General features: G+C 35.7%; 1 protein-coding gene across 1 annotated transcript in view; it reads left to right on the top strand.

Annotated features, from left to right (window-relative positions):
* The window catches only part of LOC114349341 (uncharacterized), a 184270-nt gene that overhangs the window by 120623 nt on the left and 40543 nt on the right, over window positions 1-23104 (top strand). Inside the window, exons 3-5 of the mRNA XM_050648096.1 lie at window positions 2282-2504; window positions 9147-9356; window positions 21255-21493. Coding sequence (XP_050504053.1) covers window positions 2282-2504; window positions 9147-9356; window positions 21255-21493 — 672 coding nt within the window. The remainder of the gene's footprint in view (window positions 1-2281; window positions 2505-9146; window positions 9357-21254; window positions 21494-23104) is intronic.

The following is a 23104-nucleotide window of genomic DNA, read 5'->3' as shown; positions in this document are numbered from 1 at the left end:
TGAAGGTGGATATGAGCTATTACCTCCGATTTCGTTGAACCTTCATCGATTGGCATGAAAATTGGTGAGTGGTTAGAGGATATCTCAAGGAACAAAGGTGACATGGTGCCAACTTGCGCTTTTACCCTGGGGGTGGATGCCATCCCTTCTCGCGGGTGAAAATTATTTTATTAAAAATAACCCCATAATTCGATAGAGGGACAAATTTCAAGCAAAATTTGTTATATAAAGTTATTAAAATAAATCAAAACTTTTCGAGTTATTAAAGATCAAAGATTTTAATTTTTCTTGAGAAAAATGCATGTTTTTAACCAATTTTTCATCAATAACTCAAAAAGTGCAAGTTTTTAAAAAAGGTTATTATTATCAAAATTGAAGCTAATAAAAAATGAAATAAACCCCTCACTACAAAGACCTTTTAATGTTAACTAAAATTGAGTTATAGGTAATTGAATGTATATTTTTTTCGGCGAGTAACAAACTGAAGTATTCAAGCTGAAATAACGGGAAACTGATGCATTTTATAACATAAACTTATTAAACATTTTGTCAAAGTACTTAAAAATATCTATTAAATGAGCCCCCGAACATCTTGATAGCGTTAAAATTTATGCTCCAACATTTTTTCAAAATTTATCTTTTAAAAATTTTTCCAAAAAATGTTATTGTTTTTTTTTAATAACTCCGTTCGTTTTTACGATATCAGGTTCATCTAAAAACTGTTTGAAAGTTAATTTCAAGTGCTATTTAAGCGCGTTGAACCTAATCTTTTAAACCCCTTACTTTTTTTTAATAAAAGGTTTCTTATTACCCAGGATTCCATTATGAAGAGCATTTGGCTACGATAGTTGTGCCCCCATCGCGCATCAGCGTGCTATGGGGGGAGAGGGATGGCCTGGGGCATTGGAGCGAGGTGGGGTGATCCCTGTTTTCGCTCGGGTCAAAACACCTCGCCCCAATGAATTGTTACACCCGAATGTACTTTTTTCGATAGGGTGAACATCTCCCACAGGTCGGGTTGAATCAAATTGCTTGCTTGCTTGGAATCTTATATAAAACCAGTTTTACAACAAAATATTTTTTCGACGAGGCATGGCATACCGCATGTCAGTGGTTAAGGGTTAAGAAATTGGCCGAAAATAAAAATGTACTGATCAGGACGATTATTAACTTTGTAGTCGAAATAGTGATCATCCTCTTTTATCAGTTGACAACAAAAATGAAGCAATATATCACCTATATTCCCACAGTCAGCATTGTATTAAAAAAATTATCAGTGCCTCAGCCAATTCAACGCATGTCTCATTTTGGCACTATTAGGAGCAAGCTAAATTTTGCTGAGAATGTCAATTTTAGAAGCCCAAAAAAGATATATAATTTGCCACTCCTACTTCGGGCTTCACCATAAAAACGGGTCATATTACCCCTATGCACGCCAATGGCGAATATAAAATTCTTAATTGTATGTCAAAAAATGCGCAAAATACCTCTTAAAACCCACCAAATTTCATTTGCATATCTCAACCGGTTTTAGAGTAACAAATAAATCGTCAGTTTGTAAGAAGAATTTCAACACCCCGTATATCGGAAATGAAGCATTTGTGCACATAGGTTTATAAAGCAAACTGTGATTTCTTTTTCACGCAGAATTACCCCTTAAAGTTTGTCGCACACCCTGTATTGATGAAAAAACATGGCTAGTTGTTAAAGTACCTAACAACTAGTTGCTAATGTTAAGAAAATCTGAGGCTATTATTGGGTTTTAATTTCAGTATCCTACAAATTCTAGAATATTCTACAGGGTGATGCGAACTTTGAGAAAAAAAACACAGTTTGATTGGTACACTCGGTATACCTTGACAATTTACCTATCTAACTACATTATTATTACAGCGATATTTTTAAAGAATAAGCGCCGGACTCCACTTGCGATTTGTAGTCGCGCGATTGTTTTGTCGCGAACATTGAACACATTGTTTCAAATACAAGTCAATCCATTTGCGACTAAATAATCGTGGATTGACTTGTATTTGAAACAATGTATTCAATCTTCTCGACAAAACAATCGCGCGACTAGAAAATCGCAAGTGGGGTCCGACGCTAAGGCTATAACATATTAAAAAAATCACTTAAATCGGACAGCAGGTTTAGTAAATTCGAGATATCAAAATTGTCCCATTTTTAAGGTGGTGCGTTAATTTCTTGGAGTAGTATATTTTGCCCTAATGTTTAGTATGAATTTGTGAAGTGATTGATTTAACATTTTAAATTTTACTTTCAGGCTGAGTTAATTCATATGCGAGCTGAGTTAACGGACTCTAAATCAAAGAGAGAAGTATTAGAAAACGAATTACATCACCTGCTACTCCAACTACACTCTTCACAACTTTCAAGGCTTCCTGACAGTTTAGGCAACAAAAGACACGATCAGTATATCAAACCGGAAGTTAATGTTATTAAACAAAAATTAGAAGCAGAAATTAGACAGAGTCCACTTCGTGGAGGTAAAATATACTTTTATACGTTATTATTCGTGTCATAATGCAGTATTCAGCAAAATAAACAGTACTGAAATGAATATTGAAATGAAATGAATGTCGACTCGATTCAAGTTCTCTGTTAACCCAGATATAAAAATATCAAAAGGCACCGCTAGGAAAATATTCCAACATGCGATTCAGAGAATCTATATGAAACGAGTATTTGTACTCTAATACAGAGTATGGCATTAGTAAAAGTAGAAAATAGACGGTTTCGTTTTGATTTAAATCTGTCTTCTGTCATCCCCCGATAGCGCTATTTCTAGGTCTACCTGTTGTCAAGGAGGCTATGGAAGAAGACAAATTTACATCAAAACTTCCGTATTTCTCGGTATAAAATAAAACTATTTATACCGGAGTAAGGTTAGAACGCCCTCTAACGGGGAATAAGTGAAATGAATGTCGACTCGATTCAAGTTCTCTGTTAACCCAGATATGAAAATATCAAAAGGATCCGCTAGGAAAATATTCCAACATGCGATTCAGAGAACCTATATGAAACGAGTCTTTGTACTCTAATACAGAGTATGGCATTAGTAAAAATAGAAAATAGACGGTTTCGTTTTGATTTAAATCTGTATCCTGCCATCCCCCGATAGCGCTATTTCTAGGTCTACCTGTTGTCAAGAAGACTATGCAAGAAGACAAATTTACATCAAAACTTCCGTATTTCTCGGTACAAAATAAAACTATTTATACCGGAGTAAGGTTAGAACACCCTCTAACGGGGAATAAGCGAAATGAATGTCGACTCGATTCAAGTTCTCTGTTAACCCAGATGTGGAAATATCAAGAGTACAAAGAATCGTTTCATATAGGCTGTCTGAATCGCATGTTGGAATATTTTCCTAGCGGTGCCTTTTGATATTTTCATATCTGGGTTAACAGAGAACTTGAATCGAGTCGACATTCATTTGACTTATTTCCCGTTAGAGGGCGTTTACTCTAATATAAATACGGAAGTTTTGAAATTGGGCCAACAATTTTTTTTTTAATCAAATTGCAAAAATCAATATTTTTAGCCTGGATAATTTTTTCTAGGTTTTTTGGACCATTCTGGATAAAAAAGGTCTCTTATAATTTTTCTCTAAAGTTGATCGTTTTCGAGTTATAAGCAATTTAAAATTGAAAAAAAAACGAAAAATGGCTATTTTCAAGGCTTAATAACTCGGTTAAAAGTTATTATTATGAAAGTCAGAAAGTGACTAAATCAAAGTTTAATGCCCCCCCTACAAGATCCTGAAGAAATTTTTGTCATTATTTTATTACTAAGCTGTTATTTTTAAGTAATAATATTGAGCGCCATGCACGTGGTAGCCGGTCGTAAATGCTGAGTGCGAGAGAGATGCCACTCCGGCAGTCCAATTGTGCATCTTACTTGCACTCACATTTACGGCCGCCTACCACGTGCATGGCGCTCATTATTATTACTTAAAAATAACAGCTTAGTAATAAAATGTCAAAAATTTCTTCAGGATCTTGTAGGGGTGGCATTAAACTTTGATTTAGTCACTTTCTGACGTGCATAATAATAACTTTTAACCGAGTTATTAAGCCTTCAAAATCGCCATTTTTCGTTTTTTTTTTCAATTTTAAATTGCTTATAACTCGAAAACGATCAACTTTAGAGAAAAATTATGAGAGACCTTTTTTATCCAGAATGGTCCAAAAAACCTACAAAAAAATTGTCCGAGACAAAAATATTGATTTTTTCAATTTGATTAAAAAAAATTAACCACTTTTCACGTGGGCGACTTCTTGAACCTTATTCTGGGATGTCTCACGAATGTGATTATGCAAAAAAATCTCATGGGAATAGTTTTCCCAGCGGACCCGCCGTTTTCGCCTTGTCTATTAATGCATTTCTTAGTATTGAAGAAATTATGTGTAAGAAATTATTGAGTTGTGTTTAAAAAACTCGTTTCTTTATATGTGAAGCGGTATGTTTAAGTTAATATGATATGGTAACTTTTAAGAAAGATAGCTCAAAGAAATCGGTGTTTTAGGAGGAAAGAAATTGTTCTCTCGGTGTATATACAGCGTGTCCCAAAAGTAGCGGAACGGTCGAATATTTTGCGAACTAAAAATCGGAGCGAAACACTGAAAAACACGTTTTCAATAATTTTTAAAAATCTATCCAATGACACCAAACGCAATCCCCCACTCCACCCCCTGGAGGTGGGGTGGGGTAACTTTAAAATCTTAAATAGAAACCGCCAGTTTTTATTGCATATTTTGATTCCTTATGTAAAAGTAAGCAACTTTTATTTGAGACATTTTTTTGAATTGTGGATAGATGGCGCTATAATCGGAAAAAACAATTTATTGTAATACCATAGGTAAATTATGAAAACGCTTTAATATCTCGAGAAATACACTTTCAAATGAAAAACCAAAAAGTTTGTGTTTATATTTTTTCAAAAACCTATCGAATAACACCAAAGATGACCCTCTACCCCTCCCCTTACAGGTGGGGTGGGGGTTAACTTTAAAATGTTAAAGGCAACCTATATTTTTTATTGAAGATTTGGATTAATTATGAAAAATTGAGCAACATTTATTTAAAACATTTTTTAGAATTGTTAATAGATGGCGCTATAATTGGAAAAAGACTATTTATTAACGCCATCTATCAACAATTCTAAAAATTGTTTCGAACAAATGTTGCTTAATTTTTCATGACGAATCCAAATCTGCAATAAAAAATGAGCGTTGCTATTTAAGATTTTAGAGTTACCCCCACCCCACATCCAGGTTGTGGAGTGGGGGTCGTGTTTGGTGCCATTCGATAGGTTTTTGAAAAATATTAAATACGTATTTTTTTTGTTTTTTCTTTGGAACTGTATTTCTCGAGATATTAGACCGTTTCTATTATTTACCTATGACATCAGGATAAATGATTTTTTTTCGATTATAGCGCCATCTATCCATAGTTCAAAAACATGTCTCAAATAAAAGTTATTTACTTTTACGTATGGAATCAAAATCTGAAATAAAACTTGGGGTCTCCATTTAAGATTTCGAAGTTACCCCCCGCCCCACCTCTAGGGGGTGGAGTGAGGGGTCGTGTTTTTTGTCATTCGATAGATTTTTGAAAATTATTAAACACGTATTTTTCAGTTTTTCGATACCATGTTTATTTCGAGAAATATTCGACCGTTCCGCTACTTTTGGGACACCCTGTATAATCTTCTTTACGTGCCATCTGCGCAGCCAATGTTGGCAACCAGCATGGCTCTTCTGCTCTTAGATGCAGCTGCTTCTTGACAAGTTGACTTACTTGACCCCGATTTTAACAATCGATCATCATCATTCATCATCATTCTCTTTGCCTTATCCCTATGCGGGGTCGGCTTCCCTAATTGCATTTCTCCACACAATTCTATCTTGGGCCATATCAATGTTAATCCCCTTTACCAACATGTCCTGCCTTATCGTCTCCCCCCAGCTCTTCTTTGGTCTTCCTCTCCTACTCCTTCCAGGAATCTGCACTTCAGCTATTCTTCGTATTGGGTGGTTAACGTCTCGACGTTGAACATGACCAAACCATCTTAACCTATGCTCTCTCATTTTGGCATCAATTGGTGCCACACCTAGACTTCCCCTAATATACTCATTTCTAATTTTATCCTTCTTTGTCACTCCACTCATCCATCTAAGCATTCTCATTTCCGCCACTTGCATTCGCTGTTCCTCTTTCTTTTTCACTGCCCAACATTCAGTTCCGTACATCATAGCTGGTCTTATGGCTGTTTTATAGAATTTTCCCTTCAGCTTCATTGGAATTTTTCTGTCACACAACACACCACTCGCTTCTTTCCACTTCATCCATCCAGCCCTAATTCTACTGCATGCATCTCCATCTATTTCTCCATTACTCTGTAATACCGATCCTAGGTACTTAAAACTATTGCTTTTTACAATCATTTCACCATCCAAAGATACCATTTTATTTGTAGTAGCTCCATCTTTAAATGAACATTCCAAATACTCTGTTTTTGTCCTACTAAGTTTTAAACCTTTTTCCTCCAGAGCTTGTCTCCACTGTTCCAGTTTTTGTTCTAAGTCTCTTTCACTATTTCCTACTAACACGACATCATCAGCATACATTAAGCACCATGGAATGTTACCCTGTATTTTCGCTGTTATCTGGTCCAAAACTAATGAGAATAAATACGGACTAAGCACAGAACCTTGATGCAATCCTACTTTCACATGAAATTTATCAGTCTCTCCCACACCTGTCCTAACACTAGTCGTTACTCCCTCATACATATCCCTCACAATCTTTACATATTCACCAGGGACTCCTTTCTTATTGAGTGCCCACCACAGAATCTCTCGAGGAACTCTATCATATGCTTTCTCAAGATCAATGAATACCATATGAGCGTTTGTTTCTTTACTCCTGTATTTTTCCATCAACTGCCTTATAATGAAAATTGCATCTGTTGTTGATCTACCCTGCATAAAGCCAAATTGATTCTCGGATATTTCGGTTTCTTCACGTATCCGTCTATCAATTACTCTTTCCCATATTTTCATGGTGTGGCTAAGCAGTTTTATAGCCCTGTAGTTTGTACATTGTTGTATATCTCCCTTGTTTTTGTAAACAGGTACCAGTATACTGCTTCTCCATTCGTCTGGCATTTGTCCAACTTCCATAATTCTATTAAATAGACCTGCTAGCCACCTTGTTCCTGTCTCTCCCAATGCTCTCCATACTTCCCCAGGAATATCATCTGGTCCTACCGCTTTTCCTTTCTTTATTTTTTGAAGCGCTTGAGCCACTTCCTCGTTGGTTATTTTGGTGACCATTGCTGCTACTGTCTCCGTTGACTCTACAGGCTGTCTGTCAAATTCTTCATTTAATAAGCTGTCAAAGTACTTTCTCCATCTCTTTTTGACATCCCTTTCGTGAACTAGTATTTTATTATTTTCATCTCGGATACATCTAATCTGATTAAAATCTTTTGCTTTCTTTGCTCTCTGTTTGGCTATTTTATATATCTTCGTTTCGCCTTCCCTGGTATCAAGTTGATCGTATAGGTTTGAATACGCTTCTGCTTTAGCTTTTGCTACTGCTACTTTCGCTTCCTTTTTGGCGACCATATAGTTTTGAAGATCTATGTCCGATCTGGTTTCTTGCCACTTTTTATATAATTTTCTCTTCTCTTTTATGTTTCCTTGTACTTCATTTGACCACCACCAAGTCTCTTTATCTTCAAACTTCTTTCCTGACGTTTTCCCAAGTATTTCAATAGCCGTCTCTCTAATAATATTGGCCATTTTTCTCCAAATTATGTTAGGGCTTCCTTTCATGTTCCAATATATTTTTTCTACTATTCTTTCCCTGAATAGACCTTCCTTCTCATCTTTTAGCATCCACCACTTGATTTTTTGTGGTCCTCTCCGATATTTTTGTTTAGTTTCGCTTTTTACTTCGATGTCCAGAACAAGCAGCTTATGTTGTTGGCTTACTGTCTCACTAACTATTACCTTGCAGTCCTTGCATTCACGTATGTCTTCTTTCCTTATCATGAAGTAGTCTATTTGGGATTGATGTTGTCCACTTTTGTAGGTAATAAGTTGAGTTTCTCTCTTTTTAAAGAATGTGTTAACAATCGCCATATCCAATGCTGTTGCTAATTCTAGCATGTCATCTCCAGCTTCATTTCTAGTTCCAAAGCCTAATCCCCCATGTATTGTTTCATATCCTGTCTTGGCTTGGCCCACATGTGCATTGAAATCACCTCCTATTATAACTTTCTCCTCCGCTGGAATATCACTCAGTATGTCTCCCAATTGATCATAGAAAGCTCTTCTTTCATTCTCACCCAGACCTGTTTGAGGAGCATACACACACATAACATTCAATACTTCTTTATCAATTACAAATTTCACTGACATCATTCTATCACTCGTTCTTACAACATCTACTACGTTATCTTTCATTTCACTATCAGCAATTATACCAACTCCATTTCTAGTGTTACTACTCCCTACATACCACAATTTATATCCATCACCTAGTTCTTTCGCCCTTTGTCCTTTCCACCTAGTTTCTTGAATACAAGCAATTTGAACTCCTCTTCGTTTGAGCGCATCCACTAACTCCAGACTCTTACCTGTAAGACTACCAAGATTCCAAGACCCTATCCTGATTTTTCTAACCTGCAATGGTGTTCCCCCTGAGATAGTCCTCACCCGGAGATCCGAATGGAGGCTCATTTTACTTCCGGAACATTTTACCTCAGGAGATGCCATCATTTCAGTATAAGTTTTTATTTCGTTTGGAGAAGGTCTTTTCATTATTATGGCCTGAAAAGATTTTTGGATATTTGATGCCTGAATGCCTTTTCTATCAGCACCATACCCTGCCCTGTCCTGCACGTTTAGCCAATACACCACCAATGCAACCAAAGTGCAGTATTACCCCACACCCGCCTGCATTTTTCTGTATAGGCCAGGATCCCTACTGTAAGGACTGCCCTATAAGCCAATGTATTGTTGCCCGTATCCCGCCACTAGGAGGCACGTACTTCATTCGGGATACAACAATCGATATTTAATAAATAAATTTAAAATTTTTCATTTTATTTTTAGCTGGAAGTAAAGACCATGAAGAATTGAAAATAAATCCAACTTTATTAGAGCCTGCGCAGTACAAAGCAAACATAATGCAGTTACAGTCAGAAAATGCCACGTTGAGAAATGAGATTTTGGCGTTAACTAGTGAAGTTTATGGTGCTAAATTAGCCTCAAAATATTTGGACAAAGAGTTGGCTGGAAGAATACAACAATTGCAACTATTAGGTAAAATATGCATTAGGACTAGTTACTGTTATGTCGTCGTATCTGTTATTAGCGTTTTGTTTTCCTATTAACAACATAATTTGATCCGATTTAATAATTACCTCATTACATCATTACATATGGAGCGGGGAATTGGGTATTGAACGATAAACAAGAAAATAGATTGCAAGCCGCTGAAATGAGGTATTTAAGAAAATTCGTGCGAGCTAGGAGAACTGATAAAAGACGTAGTGAAGATATTACAAAAGAAATAAAAGTAAAAAACATTAAAGGAAAAAATTCATGAAAAGAAATTAAATTGACTCGACACTTATTTAGAATGAATGACAACAGACAAGTTAAAATGACATGGGAAGCTAGGCCGATAGGGAAAAACCGGAGAGGCCGACCAAGGAAAACGTGGAATACAAGTGTGATGGAAATATTGAAGAATAGAGGAAAATCGTGGCAGGAAGCCAAAGAATTAGCTGGGGACAGAAAAAAGTGGCGTAAGATCGCAGAGAATAACGAGTAAAGAAGATACCTCGACACCTTCCGGTATAAGAGGAACATCGATTATGTTATTTTAATAATTACCTATTTTAAGAGTAAAACACTAACAACTATAAAATTGTAAATTTGTACATTAGGAATATCCGTTTGTAATTTTTAATTTATTGATTTCATGGGACACTAAAAAACTTAACTAATGTATGAAAGAATGAATAAAGTGTTTGATAAACACTAAACTGAAGATCTTAGTTTCGCTTCTCCTTGTAAATCTTCTATGGTCATTCCGTGTCCACACTACAAAACATACTCATCCAAAATCACCCAAAAATACAAGAAATAGAAATGTTTTTTTAAAGTGTCCTGAATCTAGAACTTTGTTTGAAACTATTGCCAAATCTGGTACAATAGGGAACTTGCATAAAATTTTAAATTCGAAAAAAATGGTATAAATCACAACAGAACATAATTTAGAACCTGTATCAAAGATTTGTTTGTCTTTCGTTTAGTCGTCTAAAGACGACTAAAAATTCAACTTTACCAGCCACCCCAAAACGCGTCGTGACGTCACGGGGTTGTATGTTTACATTCTACACCAATTGTATATATAATTTTAAATTAGATATTATAAACGTCAGTAAAAAATACAGTTATGTGACGTTAAAAGTGTTTTTGTGCGTTTGAACTATTCATAGAAAATTTGTACTTTTACAAAATGGTTTTATTTTCAATAGTAAACCTTCTTTCCTTTCCTTCAAAAACTGTATCAAACTCCAATCTCAACAAACTGGTATATATTATTACAACGACATACGATAAATGTCATTAGAATATAAATATTTTTCCTTTATTCCCCGACGACGAGCTGGGCAAATACCCAAGTAGGTGGAGGCCAATAAACTAAAGAAGAAGAAGAATATACGTAAATATAACCATAAACGGAACCACATAGTTAAACTCTGTGACGTCACGGGTCGTTTGAACTATTTTAAAATAAAGAAGACTTTAAATTTGTACTTCTAATAGCCCGATCAAAGAACAATCTGACCACAAAAAAGATAAAGGAAGGATGAAAATTTGAGAATAGGTAGTTGAAATTGTCTATTATTATATAAGAAAAAGTTTCCAATTCTACATCCCCTCCATTTTTCAAAAATAGAGGGAAATACCCCCCTCTCGAAGGTGAAAAATATACATTCAAAATAAGTCCGGAATTGGATAAAATGACTAATTCTAAACAACTTGTGTTCTGTAGAGTTTTTTCCGTAAGTCAATACTTTTCGAGTAATTTGCAAGTGAATATGTTCATTTTTAACAGAAAAAAAAACATGTTTTTGGACGGTTTTTTGGAGATAACTCAAAAAGTAAGGATTTCAGCTAAAAAAATATTCTTAGAAAAAATATAACTTATAAAAAACTGAAAAAATGGTGTATGCTTGAAGTCTGTAGACCCAGTAGAAGCAGAGTAATAGCTAATGAAAAGTAGGTTCTTCTTCATAAAATTTAAAATCGAATATTTCAATGTGAAATAACCCAAAAACGGAGCACTTTTCGGGGAAATTCATTTCAACTTTTTTAAAATGATGAAGAGAAGGATCCATTCTCAAATGTGGTCTCGAGGTAAGGAAGTACAAAACTCAAAGAAGTACCACAAAATGTATATATTAATAAAATGGTCATATAAGGACGCGTTTCGGCTCTTTACGAGCCATCATCAGCTTAAAAATACAGGAGCAAAGACAAAACTGACCAGACCAGGAAGGAGGAAGAATCTACTAGATTACATGTTTATGGTTTTATAGACTTTGTACAATAAATATATTATACACGGCTCACTAAAATAATTAGTTACGCCCCTGTACTACTGATTACTTAAAATTCAAGTAGTATTTATGTAACCTTTCTGGAAACTCCAGGTTATTGTTGAGACTCGCATTTGAACCCCTCGCCGGGGCAGATCGTCAAAAGCTTCCTAACGAGAATCATCTCTAATCTATCGACGCTCCCGCTATTCGTAAAAAGGCCGCATTTTACCGGCTTTTTTTTGCTATCGTTTTATACCGCTCAGATAATTCAATCTGCTCAGTATTATCGACGATGATTTATTTAGCGTATTAGTGAGTGCCTTACAAATGAACCAAATGGATTATGGAATTCAATCAGAGCTCTGATGTGACACGTCATCAAGGAATAAAACTGTAAGTACTCTACATGTATGTGAACATAACTTATTAGTCGTGATACTGTATGCATTTTGAACCATATACCTCTCGTAGCAAATATTCTTTGTGCCATTTATGCAGATAATACTTTAAATTACATATGAAAAATCGTTATCTACTCTTAACCAGCTTACCTATGGGAATATACTCTATAACCGTACAATAAGTATAGGTTACTATTGTTAAGGATACTTTACGTATTGCCTAAACATTTCTGTTCCATCGAGCCGTATCATATTAATTATTTATTAATTAAATCCTCAAGGTCCTTCGTATTTGCATATTTTGATAATCTCTATTCTGAGAATAACGGTTTTTCATTTATAGTGTCTTTCTGTTGCATTTGGAAATTTCCAAGCCACGCCGCCCCGGCACAAAAATAAAATATTCCTCTCTTTCTGCACTCAAATTCTCAGTATTTAACCCAGCACGTCTCTACAATAGCTGGTAGGTTGTTAAGCCCGGTCTACACGTGCAATTTCAGAAACTACTTGCTTTGTTCAAATAAAGGAGTCGTTTTGTTTGTATGAAAAAATATTTGCATATATTACATTATTTTATTTTCGTAAATATATTTTTCTGTTTATAGTATACAAAAAGTGTACTCATTTCTTGGCTGATAGTACGGGTGTTATAATTTTAACATTGTTTGTTCAACCTTTTGATTTAAATTAAATTTATAATTTTGAATCCGATTAAGCCTGGTTCACAGGTTACAAAAATTATTAAAAATAATTTTGTTTTCTTGCATAAATTGTAAGTTTTTGCTACATTTAGCTTCGCTTAAGCTCATTTTACACTTCTAGAAAACTATAGAAAATAAATAATTGTTTTTTCCTTCAATTTAATTAATTTAAATACTTGTTAAGGGTGTCTCACACTTGCTGAAAAATACCCATTTTGGAAAATTGCATATATTTTGAAATTTTATAGTTTTGCATTTCATATACTAATCTGCGCTCATACAGGGTGATACTATTAAGCCAATCTCACACTATTAAACGTGTAATATATAATATATTGTACATATTCTCTCATTTTCGCATCGATTTATAGGTTTAGACATTTGCAAATAATCTATCTAATCTCACATTCTCGCAACATGGCTGACCGATCAAAATATAACCGACAGAGGCTCACCGCAAAACTTGATATAACCAAGTTGGCTGATTCGGTTCCCACAACTCTTAATTCTCTAAACAAATATAAAATTCGTGAAATAATTTCACAACTCAAACATTCTTACGGACTTTTCCGCGATGCTCAAAATGTGCTGGAGACGATCCCCGAGGAACCTACCCCCTCTACTGATTCCTCTGTGGTTTTTGATAAATATTTGGATACAATTTCTCTATTGGAAGAAAGGTTAGAGGTCATTGAAAGTTCTAATGTGACTGCTACCCCCTCCCTCCAATTTGACCCTAATTCTTCTCTAACCTCACAGTCTATGGCTAGGCAACGAACAGTAAACCTCCCTCGTATTCAGTTAAAACCATTTAGTGGCTTAGTTACTGAATACAATTCATTCATTGAGACCTTTGATACAATAATAGGATCTGATACTACATTAAGTGATCTGGAAAAACTCATTTACCTCAAAAGTTTTCTAACTTCCGAGCCTTTGACGCTTCTCGAGCATATCCCACTCACAGGTGACAATTACAAAATAGCCCGGGATAACCTGACACAAAGGTACGCCAACTCTAAATCGCTTATCAAAACTCTCATCTCTCAAATTCTTGATGCGCCTCCTATTTCTGGAAACGCAAATCACTCACAATTAAGAAATTTTCATACGGTCATGTCAAATAATTTCAAGGCCCTATTGAACTTGAATAGGCCCCCTTCAGATCTCTTGCATTTACTTCTCATACATATCGCTACTCAGAAACTCGACGCACCTACCATTAGGGCTCTTGAGTTCCAATCCGGTGGTAGCCAAGCTACCCCTGATTTTGTCCATTTTCTAGGGGAAATCGAGACACGCGTTGTTCATCTTGAGAATATTCAATCTCAATCAAAACCAAAATCGACTACTACTTCCAGACACTCTTTACACCTAGCCTCAGACACTTCTACCAGTAACCTTTCGCCTCGCTTAGGTCCTAAGAAATGTTCCTATTGCAACGACTCTCACTCGATCTACTCTTGTCCTCAGTTCAAGCAGTTGAATTCTAAAGAACGTTTTAGTTTTGTCAAACAAAATAAATTTTGTATTAATTGTCTTGGGTCTCACATGCTCGATCAGTGTAAATCCAAATTCTCTTGCATAGTTTGTAAATCTCGTCATCACACGTTGCTCCATTTCGACAAAACGGGTCATAGTAACCCTTCCGCGGCTGTTGGCCAACACAACTCAAATAATCATAATAAAACCGCTATCTCAAATAACTCCCATACACAGGGTAATTCACAACAGGGGCCCTCACATGTTAGAGCTCCTGAAACGGAAGTTAATCTTCAAAATTCGACTCCACATTCAATGGCTCTATCTGCAGCCTCGCTTGATAATCATTTGGTGTTATTAAGCACACTCCAGGTCTATCTTGTCGCTCCTAGCGGCAAGAGGGTCTTCGCAAAGGCACTTTTAGACTCGGCCTCACAGGTTTCATTTATTAGTGCTGACCTCGTAAAGGAACTGTCACTCACCACTAGAGATGGAAAATTACGGATCAATGGAATTAACTCCACCTCATCCTCGTCTCAATCTATTGTAGATACAACAATTTTCGCTGTCGCTAACGACGTTCCTTTTGACATCTCGTGCTCTGTACTCCCAAAGATAACAAATCCGCTTCCTCAAATTTCTATTTCGGCGAGCAAACTAAACATACCCTCAGAGATACCATTAGGTGATCCGATGTTCCATGTAACATCCCCAATTGGTATCCTGCTCGGTGCAGACCTGTATAACGATATCATTCAACCTGAAATAATTCGTTTGGGAAAAGGTCTTCCCGTTCTTCAACGCACTCTACTCGGGTACACGATATCAGGGTCAGTTCCAGACTTTGCTCTTAAGTCGAAAAATACTAAAAAGGCTTTGGAATTTTATTCAAACTCTCTCGTTACTTGTTGTTCTCATAACACTCCTTCCGCCGTAAATGAGCCGGTAGTGTCCAACGAGGAACTATCCGATCATTTACAAAAATTCTGGGAGCTGGAAGAAGCCGCTCCTCAGAACACCGATCTCATTAATGATCACCCCGCTGAAATTAATTTTGTAAAACATGTTAATGTTCTCCCCAATGGACGATATGAGTCCACACTCAATCTCAAACTCCCTATCGAAGATATAGACATGGGAAATTCGTTTCTCTCGGCAAAAAGACGTTTTCTCAGTCTCGAGAAACGTTTTCAACTCAACCCTGATTTATTGGAAAAATATCAGGACATTATATCGGAATATCTCAATAACGGACAAATAATTCAAGTGCCGTTAAAAATGCTAAATGACTCAGGTAAACCTAATTACTTTCTCCCTCACTTTCCCGTTTTCAAATCCAACTCTACTACTTCCACTCGTATAGTTTTCGATCCAAACAATAAATCGTCTACGGGAATCTCCCTCAGTGACGTCATAGACAAAGGTTATGTCGTCCAACATGAACTTTTTGACATTCTCGCTAAGTTTCGTCAGTTTAAATTCGCACTAGTAGGCGACATCAAGGCTATGTTCCTACAAATCGCCATTTGTCCCACTGAAACATTTCTGTTAAATTTTCTCTTTAGGGACAATATTCAGCAGCCTTTACGGTGCTATCAATTTCAAAGATTACCCTTCGGGCTCCCAAGTAGCCCATTTATCGCTCAAAGAGTTATCAAGCACATCGCTGACAACAACAAACATACCCACGAACTTGCTACTAGTGTTCTGCAAGAATCTATCTATATGGATGACCTGATCAGCGGTGCTGACAGTCTTCATGAATTAAGTTGTCTTTTCGAACAATTAACTTCTTTGCTAGAAACCCATGGTTTCCTCCTCCACAAGTGGAACTGCAGTTCTTCAGAATTTCTGTCTCAACACAATTTAAATCCCATCTCTGAAGTCAGTCTTAACTTCACGGGATCTGATAAAGTCTTAGGCATATTCTGGGATTCAGAACGCGACCACTTTTCGTTTAAAACTCCTATCTTCAAATTGGCTAATGTTGTTACTAAACGTACTATTCTCTCCTACATTGCTACTTTGTATGACCCGCTAGGATGGTTATCCCCTGTCCTTGTGAACGCTAAGCTCTTGATACAGGAAATATGGTCCCAGAAATTGGACTGGGATCAACCCATTGACTCACCCATCATTATGAAAAATTGGCAAAACCTCTTATCGACATTCAAAACTATAGAAGAGGTCAAGGTACCTCGATGCTTACTTTTACAAAAGAAAGTTGTTGATGTTCAATTAATTATTTTCACCGACGCATCGGAAAAAATATACAGCACTTGTGTGTATCTCAAAGCGACATACTCAGACTTTTCTGTATCGTCGCGGCTTATCGCTTCTAAAAACAAAATTTCTCCGCTAAAAAATAAACTCACCATCCCCAAATTGGAACTTTGTGGAATAGTGTTGGGAGTCACTCTGGCTCATAGACTTTTTCACATCTTCAAGAAAAATTTGAGTATATCTTCATCTCATCTCTTTGCTGACTCTACAATTGCCTTGTCTTGGATACTTTCTAAAAAACACATTTGGAACATTTTTGTACAAAACAGAATTCAAAAGGTCAATTCCTTGTTGGAAACTTTTCCTTGTGATTTCCATTTCGTCAGAAGTCACGAAAACATCGCTGACCCCGCTTCCAGAGGGATAAATGTCTTTGATAATCCCCAGACCACCGAAGACTGGTTATGCGGACCTAGCTTTATTAGAGACAATCCCATCGATTTTTCTCTTCATCAAATTCCTCATTTTCAGGATGATCTTCCTGAATTAAGGAAGTTAGTTGTCTCAAACATAGCAACAAATCACGAACTCAACGACACCTTTGAAAATCTATTCGCTAAATCTTCTTCTTTTCGTAAAATTCAAAGAATTGTCGCTTATCTTTTTAGATTCATCAGTAATATTAAAAAGAAAATAAATAACTCTCCACGAGATACGGATATATTGACGCCACCCGAAATGGAGATCGCTGATCACGCGATCATCAGGTATATCCAAAGTATCTACTTTAAAAAAGAGATTCTTGAATTGAAAAATGCTAAACTCGTGACCAATAAAGCCATTCGTAAACTCAACCCCTTCCTACAACATAATGATGGGCTGATTCGTGTGGGAGGACGTCTCCGACACGCCCCCATATCGTATAATCAAAAACACCCCATTCTACTTCCTTCTAAATGTCGAGTTGTAGAACTAATCTTGACTCAAGCTCATCATAAGTTATTACATTCAGGCGCGCAAACAGTACTTTCGTATGTCAAAATGAAGTACTGGCCAATTGACGGATTAAGACAGATTAAACGCTTAATTCGTAAGTGTGTAAACTGTTTCCGATTCATGACACCCAATTCTGTTCAACAGATGGCAGATATGCATCCCGATCGTGTACTCCCCACTAGACCCTTCCAAGTCGTCTCAGTGGACTATGGGGGGTTCTTCTTAATTAAGTCCTCACATTTGAGGAAGGCACCGCTTTACAAAGCATACGTAGCCTATTTCATTTGCATGAGCACTAAATGTGTTCATATCGAACTCGTCACAGGATTAAGCGCAGAAGCCTATATTCTTACTCTGAAAAGGTTTATTGCCAGAAGATCCACGCCCAGTATTATTTGGAGCGACAATGCCACAAATTTCCATGGGGCAAAAAATGAAATGCGCGAATTCTATGATTTTTTCTTAAATCAAAATAATTCGGAACAGATTAAGGAATTCTGTACTCAAAACTCCATAACTTTCAAGATGGGTGTTCCCCGCAACCCCCATCAATTCGGCCTCCATGAGGTAGGAATAAAGAGTGTGAAGTATCACCTCTATCGAATTATAGGAAATTCCCACTTCACCTTTGAAGTGTTTAACACAGTATTATGCCAAATCGAGGCTATTCTAAATTCGAGACCCATCACTAGGATGTCGTCTGACGCCAATGACTTCGCTTTCCTATCTCCAGCTCACTTCCTAGTTCAAAGAAGTTTAACCGCGCCCCCTGAACCAAGTGTTTCAGAGATACCTGAAAATAGGTTGAATCTTTTTCAGCGTATTAGTAAAATTCAACAGCAATTTTGGAAATTGTGGAAAAAAGACTATCTTTGCCTCCTGCAGCAAAGAAATAAATGGACCGACCCTACTGACCCTGTCAAGATCGGGGATTTGGTTCTGTTGAAGGAGGATGGTACTCCTCCACTCTTATGGCCAACTGCCAGGGTAATAGATGTATTGCCTGGTAAGGATGGTCTAGTTCGTACTGTCAAGATTCACACTACTCACGGTGATTTTCTTCGTGGTATTACGAAAATCGCTGTGATTCCCCTGGAAGATTAAAATCTATCCCTAGGGGGAAAACTTATCGTTTCCTCCATTTTATCGTTGTTACCCCTTGTGTATATAAACTCTAATTTCTTCAAACATTTCTTATCGTTGTGCACATCTTTGCCAATCCCCTCTCTTCGAGGTGATATAGGCCATCTCTCTCGCCTGTCGCCCCCGGCAATATGTACAATAAATATATTATACACGGCTCACTAAAATAATTAGTTACGCCCCTGTACTACTGATTACTTAAAATTCAAGTAGTATTTATGTAACCTTTCTGGAAACTCCAGGTTATTGTTGAGACTCGCATTTGAACCCCTCGCCGGGGCAGATCGTCAAAAGCTTCCTAACGAGAATCATCTCTAATCTATCGACGCTCCCGCTATTCGTAAAAAGGCCGCATTTTACCGGCTTTTTTTTGCTATCGTTTTATACCGCTCAGATAATTCAATCTGCTCAGTATTATCGACGATGATTTATTTAGCGTATTAGTGAGTGCCTTACAAATGAACCAAATGGATTATGGAATTCAATCAGAGCTCTGATGTGACACGTCATCAAGGAATAAAACTGTAAGTACTCTACATGTATGTGAACATAACTTATTAGTCGTGATACTGTATGCATTTTGAACCATATACCTCTCGTAGCAAATATTCTTTGTGCCATTTATGCAGATAATACTTTAAATTACATATGAAAAATCGTTATCTACTCTTAACCAGCTTACCTATGGGAATATACTCTATAACCGTACAATAAGTATAGGTTACTATTGTTAAGGATACTTTACGTATTGCCTAAACAGACTTCATTATTAAAGTTTTTTATATGTTGTATTAACATTTAGTTAAATTTGAATCGTTCGTTTGAATTTGTTCGCAAGATAGTTCCTCCCAACGTGGAAGTCATAAAATTTTTTTTAAAAATTTTTACATTCAAATGTAACTAAATGTTAATATAACATATAAAAAACTTTAATAATGAAGTCTATAAAACCATAAAAATGTAATCTAGTAGATTCTTCCTCCTTCCTGGTCTGGTCAGTTTTGTCTTTGCTCCTGTATTTTTAAGCTGATGATGGCTCGTGAAGAGCCGAAACGCGTCCTTATATGACCATTTTATTAATATATATACATTTTGTGGTACTTCTTTGAGTTCTGTACTTCCTTTTTTAAAGTGTTAAAAAAAAGGATTATTTTTGTTTTTTAAACAAACTTGTAACATTAAAAGTAAGTGAGTTACGCTCAAAATATTGTTGGTCCCTTTTATTTTTTTGTAAAAAAATCGCGAAAATCACCCCCTTATTAGCATCACAAATAAATTTTATCATTACCACTTCACAAGTTACTTTGCTTATGTATTATGTATATGATCTGTAAGTTTCATCGGTTCAAAGTGCTTATTTTTGATAAAGCTGCTATTAAGATGGCTTGAACGAGTAACTAATCACGAGTTTAGGCAAATTTTGAACAGCCATAGCATAATCAATTTTAGTATAACAAGAAAACAAAAAAGGAAAAATATTCAGAAAAGCAAAACGTACATTTTATTACTCTTTAAGATTTTTGGTATTACTAATAATTTTTAAGTTAATTCCATGAACAATTCCATTTTTTTTTTCAAAATTAAAAAAAAAATGTTTTATTTTAAACCCAAATTTTTTCAAATCTGAGCACTTTGAACCAATGAAACTTATAGATAATATAAACAATACATAAATAAAGTAACTTGTGAAGCGGTTACGATAAATTTTATTTGGGAAGCTAATTAGGGGGTGATGTGATTTTCGCGATTTTTGTACCAAAAAAATAAAAGGGACCAACAATATTTTGAGCGTAACTCACTTATTTTTAATGTTAAAACTTTTTTTAAAAAACAAAAATAAACCTTATTTTTAAACACTTTAATAAAAAAGTTGTAATGAATTTTCCCCGAAAAGTGCTCTGTTTTTTGGTTATTTCACATTGAAATATTCGATTTGGAATTTGACGAAAGAGAACCTACTTTTCATGAGCTACAACTCTGCTTATACTGGGTCTGCAGACCTCACGCGTACACCATTTTTTTTTTTCAATTTTTTATAAGTTATATTTTTACTAAGAATATTTTTTTCGCTAGAGTGCTTACTTTTTGAGTTATCTGCGAAAAACCGTCCATAAACATGTTTTTTTTTTTTGTTAAAAATGAACATATTCACTCGTAAATAACTCGAAAAGTATTGACTGAGGGAAAAAACTCTATAGAACAAAAGTTGCTTAGAATTAGTCATTTTATCCAATTCCAGGCCTATTTTGAAAGTATATTTTTTCACTCACGAGAAAATATTTTCCACCCCGTATTTCCCAATTTTTGTAAAATGGAGGGGATGTAGAATTGTAAACTTTTTCTTATATAATAATAGACAATTTCAACTACCTGTTCCCAAATTTTCACCCTTCCTTTATTTTTTTGGAGGTTTTCGTAAAATTTTGTGTTCCCTGATCGGGCTATAAGTTATTATGAGTTTTTGAAGCGTGAAATTTTGGAAATCTCATTTTTGTACAAAACTGAACATTATTATGTAATAAAAAAAATGTGCAAGTTCCCTATTGAGTGCATATTATTTTTATTTTATTTTAATTGCATAAACACGAAACAAATTAAATGAACCTTGTTTCAGCCAATTTTATTTATAACATTTAATCTATATTTGTTGATTTGTAGGTAGAGAAATGCGAGGTGATATAAGAGATAAATTATGGAGGCAACTTGAATCAGAAATTTTACTACAACGACACAAAACTGTCGTACGTGCCTGTAGACGAAACAGTACGTTAAATGGTTCGGAGAAGGGCATGAAACCTGAAGCAGAATCCAATACTGAAGCTACCGAACATTTTGGTGATGTTAGGACTGTTGCAGTTAAAAGAAAACCCGATCAGGGCTTAGGTATTAGTATTACGGTAAGATTTTTAAATTGTGTAATACATATTTTGTCTTTATCTTCTCTAATAGCCTACTTTATTATTTGTAAGCAAAGGTTCTTCTTCTTCTTCTTGATGTACCTATCCGTGACGAATCGTGTACGAATGTTATAATAATCTTTTTCTATTCTCATACTATAATATATTAATTATGATTTCACTACCTGTATCATAATGAACTTCATTATGATACAGATTTTTTACCAATAGAATCGCGATATGGCATTCGCGTTGAAGGTGGCACACGCGCAGTGACCAATGGCGAGTCAAATGCATACGCTTTGACAGTTCTCAATGTGTAAACAAACTGTCAAACTGACAAACTATGTAATTTGTTTGCGTTACAAATCACCTGGTCCAGGAAATATAGCTCCGGAACTCATCAAATATGGACCTAAGGTTCTAATTAAGCGGCTAAGACAACTTTTCCAGCAATGCTTGAATAACCATGAAATACCTGAAGAATGGAAAGAGTCACATCTGAGCACTATCCACAAAAAGGGAGATAAATCAAAACCTGAAAACTATGAGGAATTGCAGTCACTAGTAAAGTATTTCTCATGATCATTTTTCAGTGCGTAACAAATGATAGGAAAAAGGGTAAGTCCGTGATAATACACACTTATGACATTTATTCTAACATGACATTTTAGTTAAATCTGACAGTTGTCACATTTTATTTTCAATTTGGAATAAAAACAAATCAAAAGTGTTTCTTGCATTTATAAAATGGTATTTTCTTTGATTTGTATAGTCTTATAAATTATACAGATTATATTTGTAATATTATTAAAAATTATTTTTTTATTATGGCACCATCTATCGACAACTAGAATAACTAGAATAAATGTTATAAAAATGTCACCAACGAAATGTAATCACCGACGTGCCTTTTTTTCTGTCACATACAATTTAATGCGTTAGAAAGAAATCGAAAAACTGTGACGCACTGAAAGATGATCATGAGAAATACTGTAGTATCAGCAGAATATATGGAAATCTTATTAAAAATCGAATAGAAGAAGAATATCAAAATATGGAAGCCGAAGGTTTTCGCGCAGGTCGATCTACAATCATGTTTTCTCCATTACTCAGATAATTGAAAAGAAAGTTGCTCGTGGCCAAGAAGTCCATCTGATGTTTGTAGACCTTAGAAAAGCCTATGATAGTGTCCCACTGGTTAAATTATGGGAGGCACTGGAGAAAACAAATGTAAATATAGAATTGGTTGAAGCCGTAAAAACGTTGTACTACCAACAAACAACAAGAATTAAAACGGGAAATCTCATAACACCAGGATTCACAGTAACTAAAGGACTAAGGCAAGGATGCTGTATCTCACCAACACTATTCAAAATATACCTCGAAGCAGCACTCAACAAATGGAAGAAAAAATGTACGAATGTGGGCATACCACTAACGGACTCAACTTTGTACACGCTGTGCTTTGCGGATGACCAGGTGATCATCGCACAGGACTCTGAAGATCTTAGTTACATGATGCGAAAACTATTAGAAGAGTTTACAGAGTGGGGTCTAGAAGTGAATATGGAAAAAACTGAATACATGAGTATCGGAGGAGACCAACAT

The sequence above is a fragment of the Diabrotica virgifera genome, chromosome 4 (genome assembly GCF_917563875.1).
Source record: "Diabrotica virgifera virgifera chromosome 4, PGI_DIABVI_V3a".
Taxonomy (NCBI): Eukaryota; Metazoa; Arthropoda; class Insecta; order Coleoptera; family Chrysomelidae; genus Diabrotica; species Diabrotica virgifera.
The sequence above is the reverse complement of the archived record's forward strand: the minus strand, read 5'-3'. Positions and strand labels throughout refer to the sequence as shown.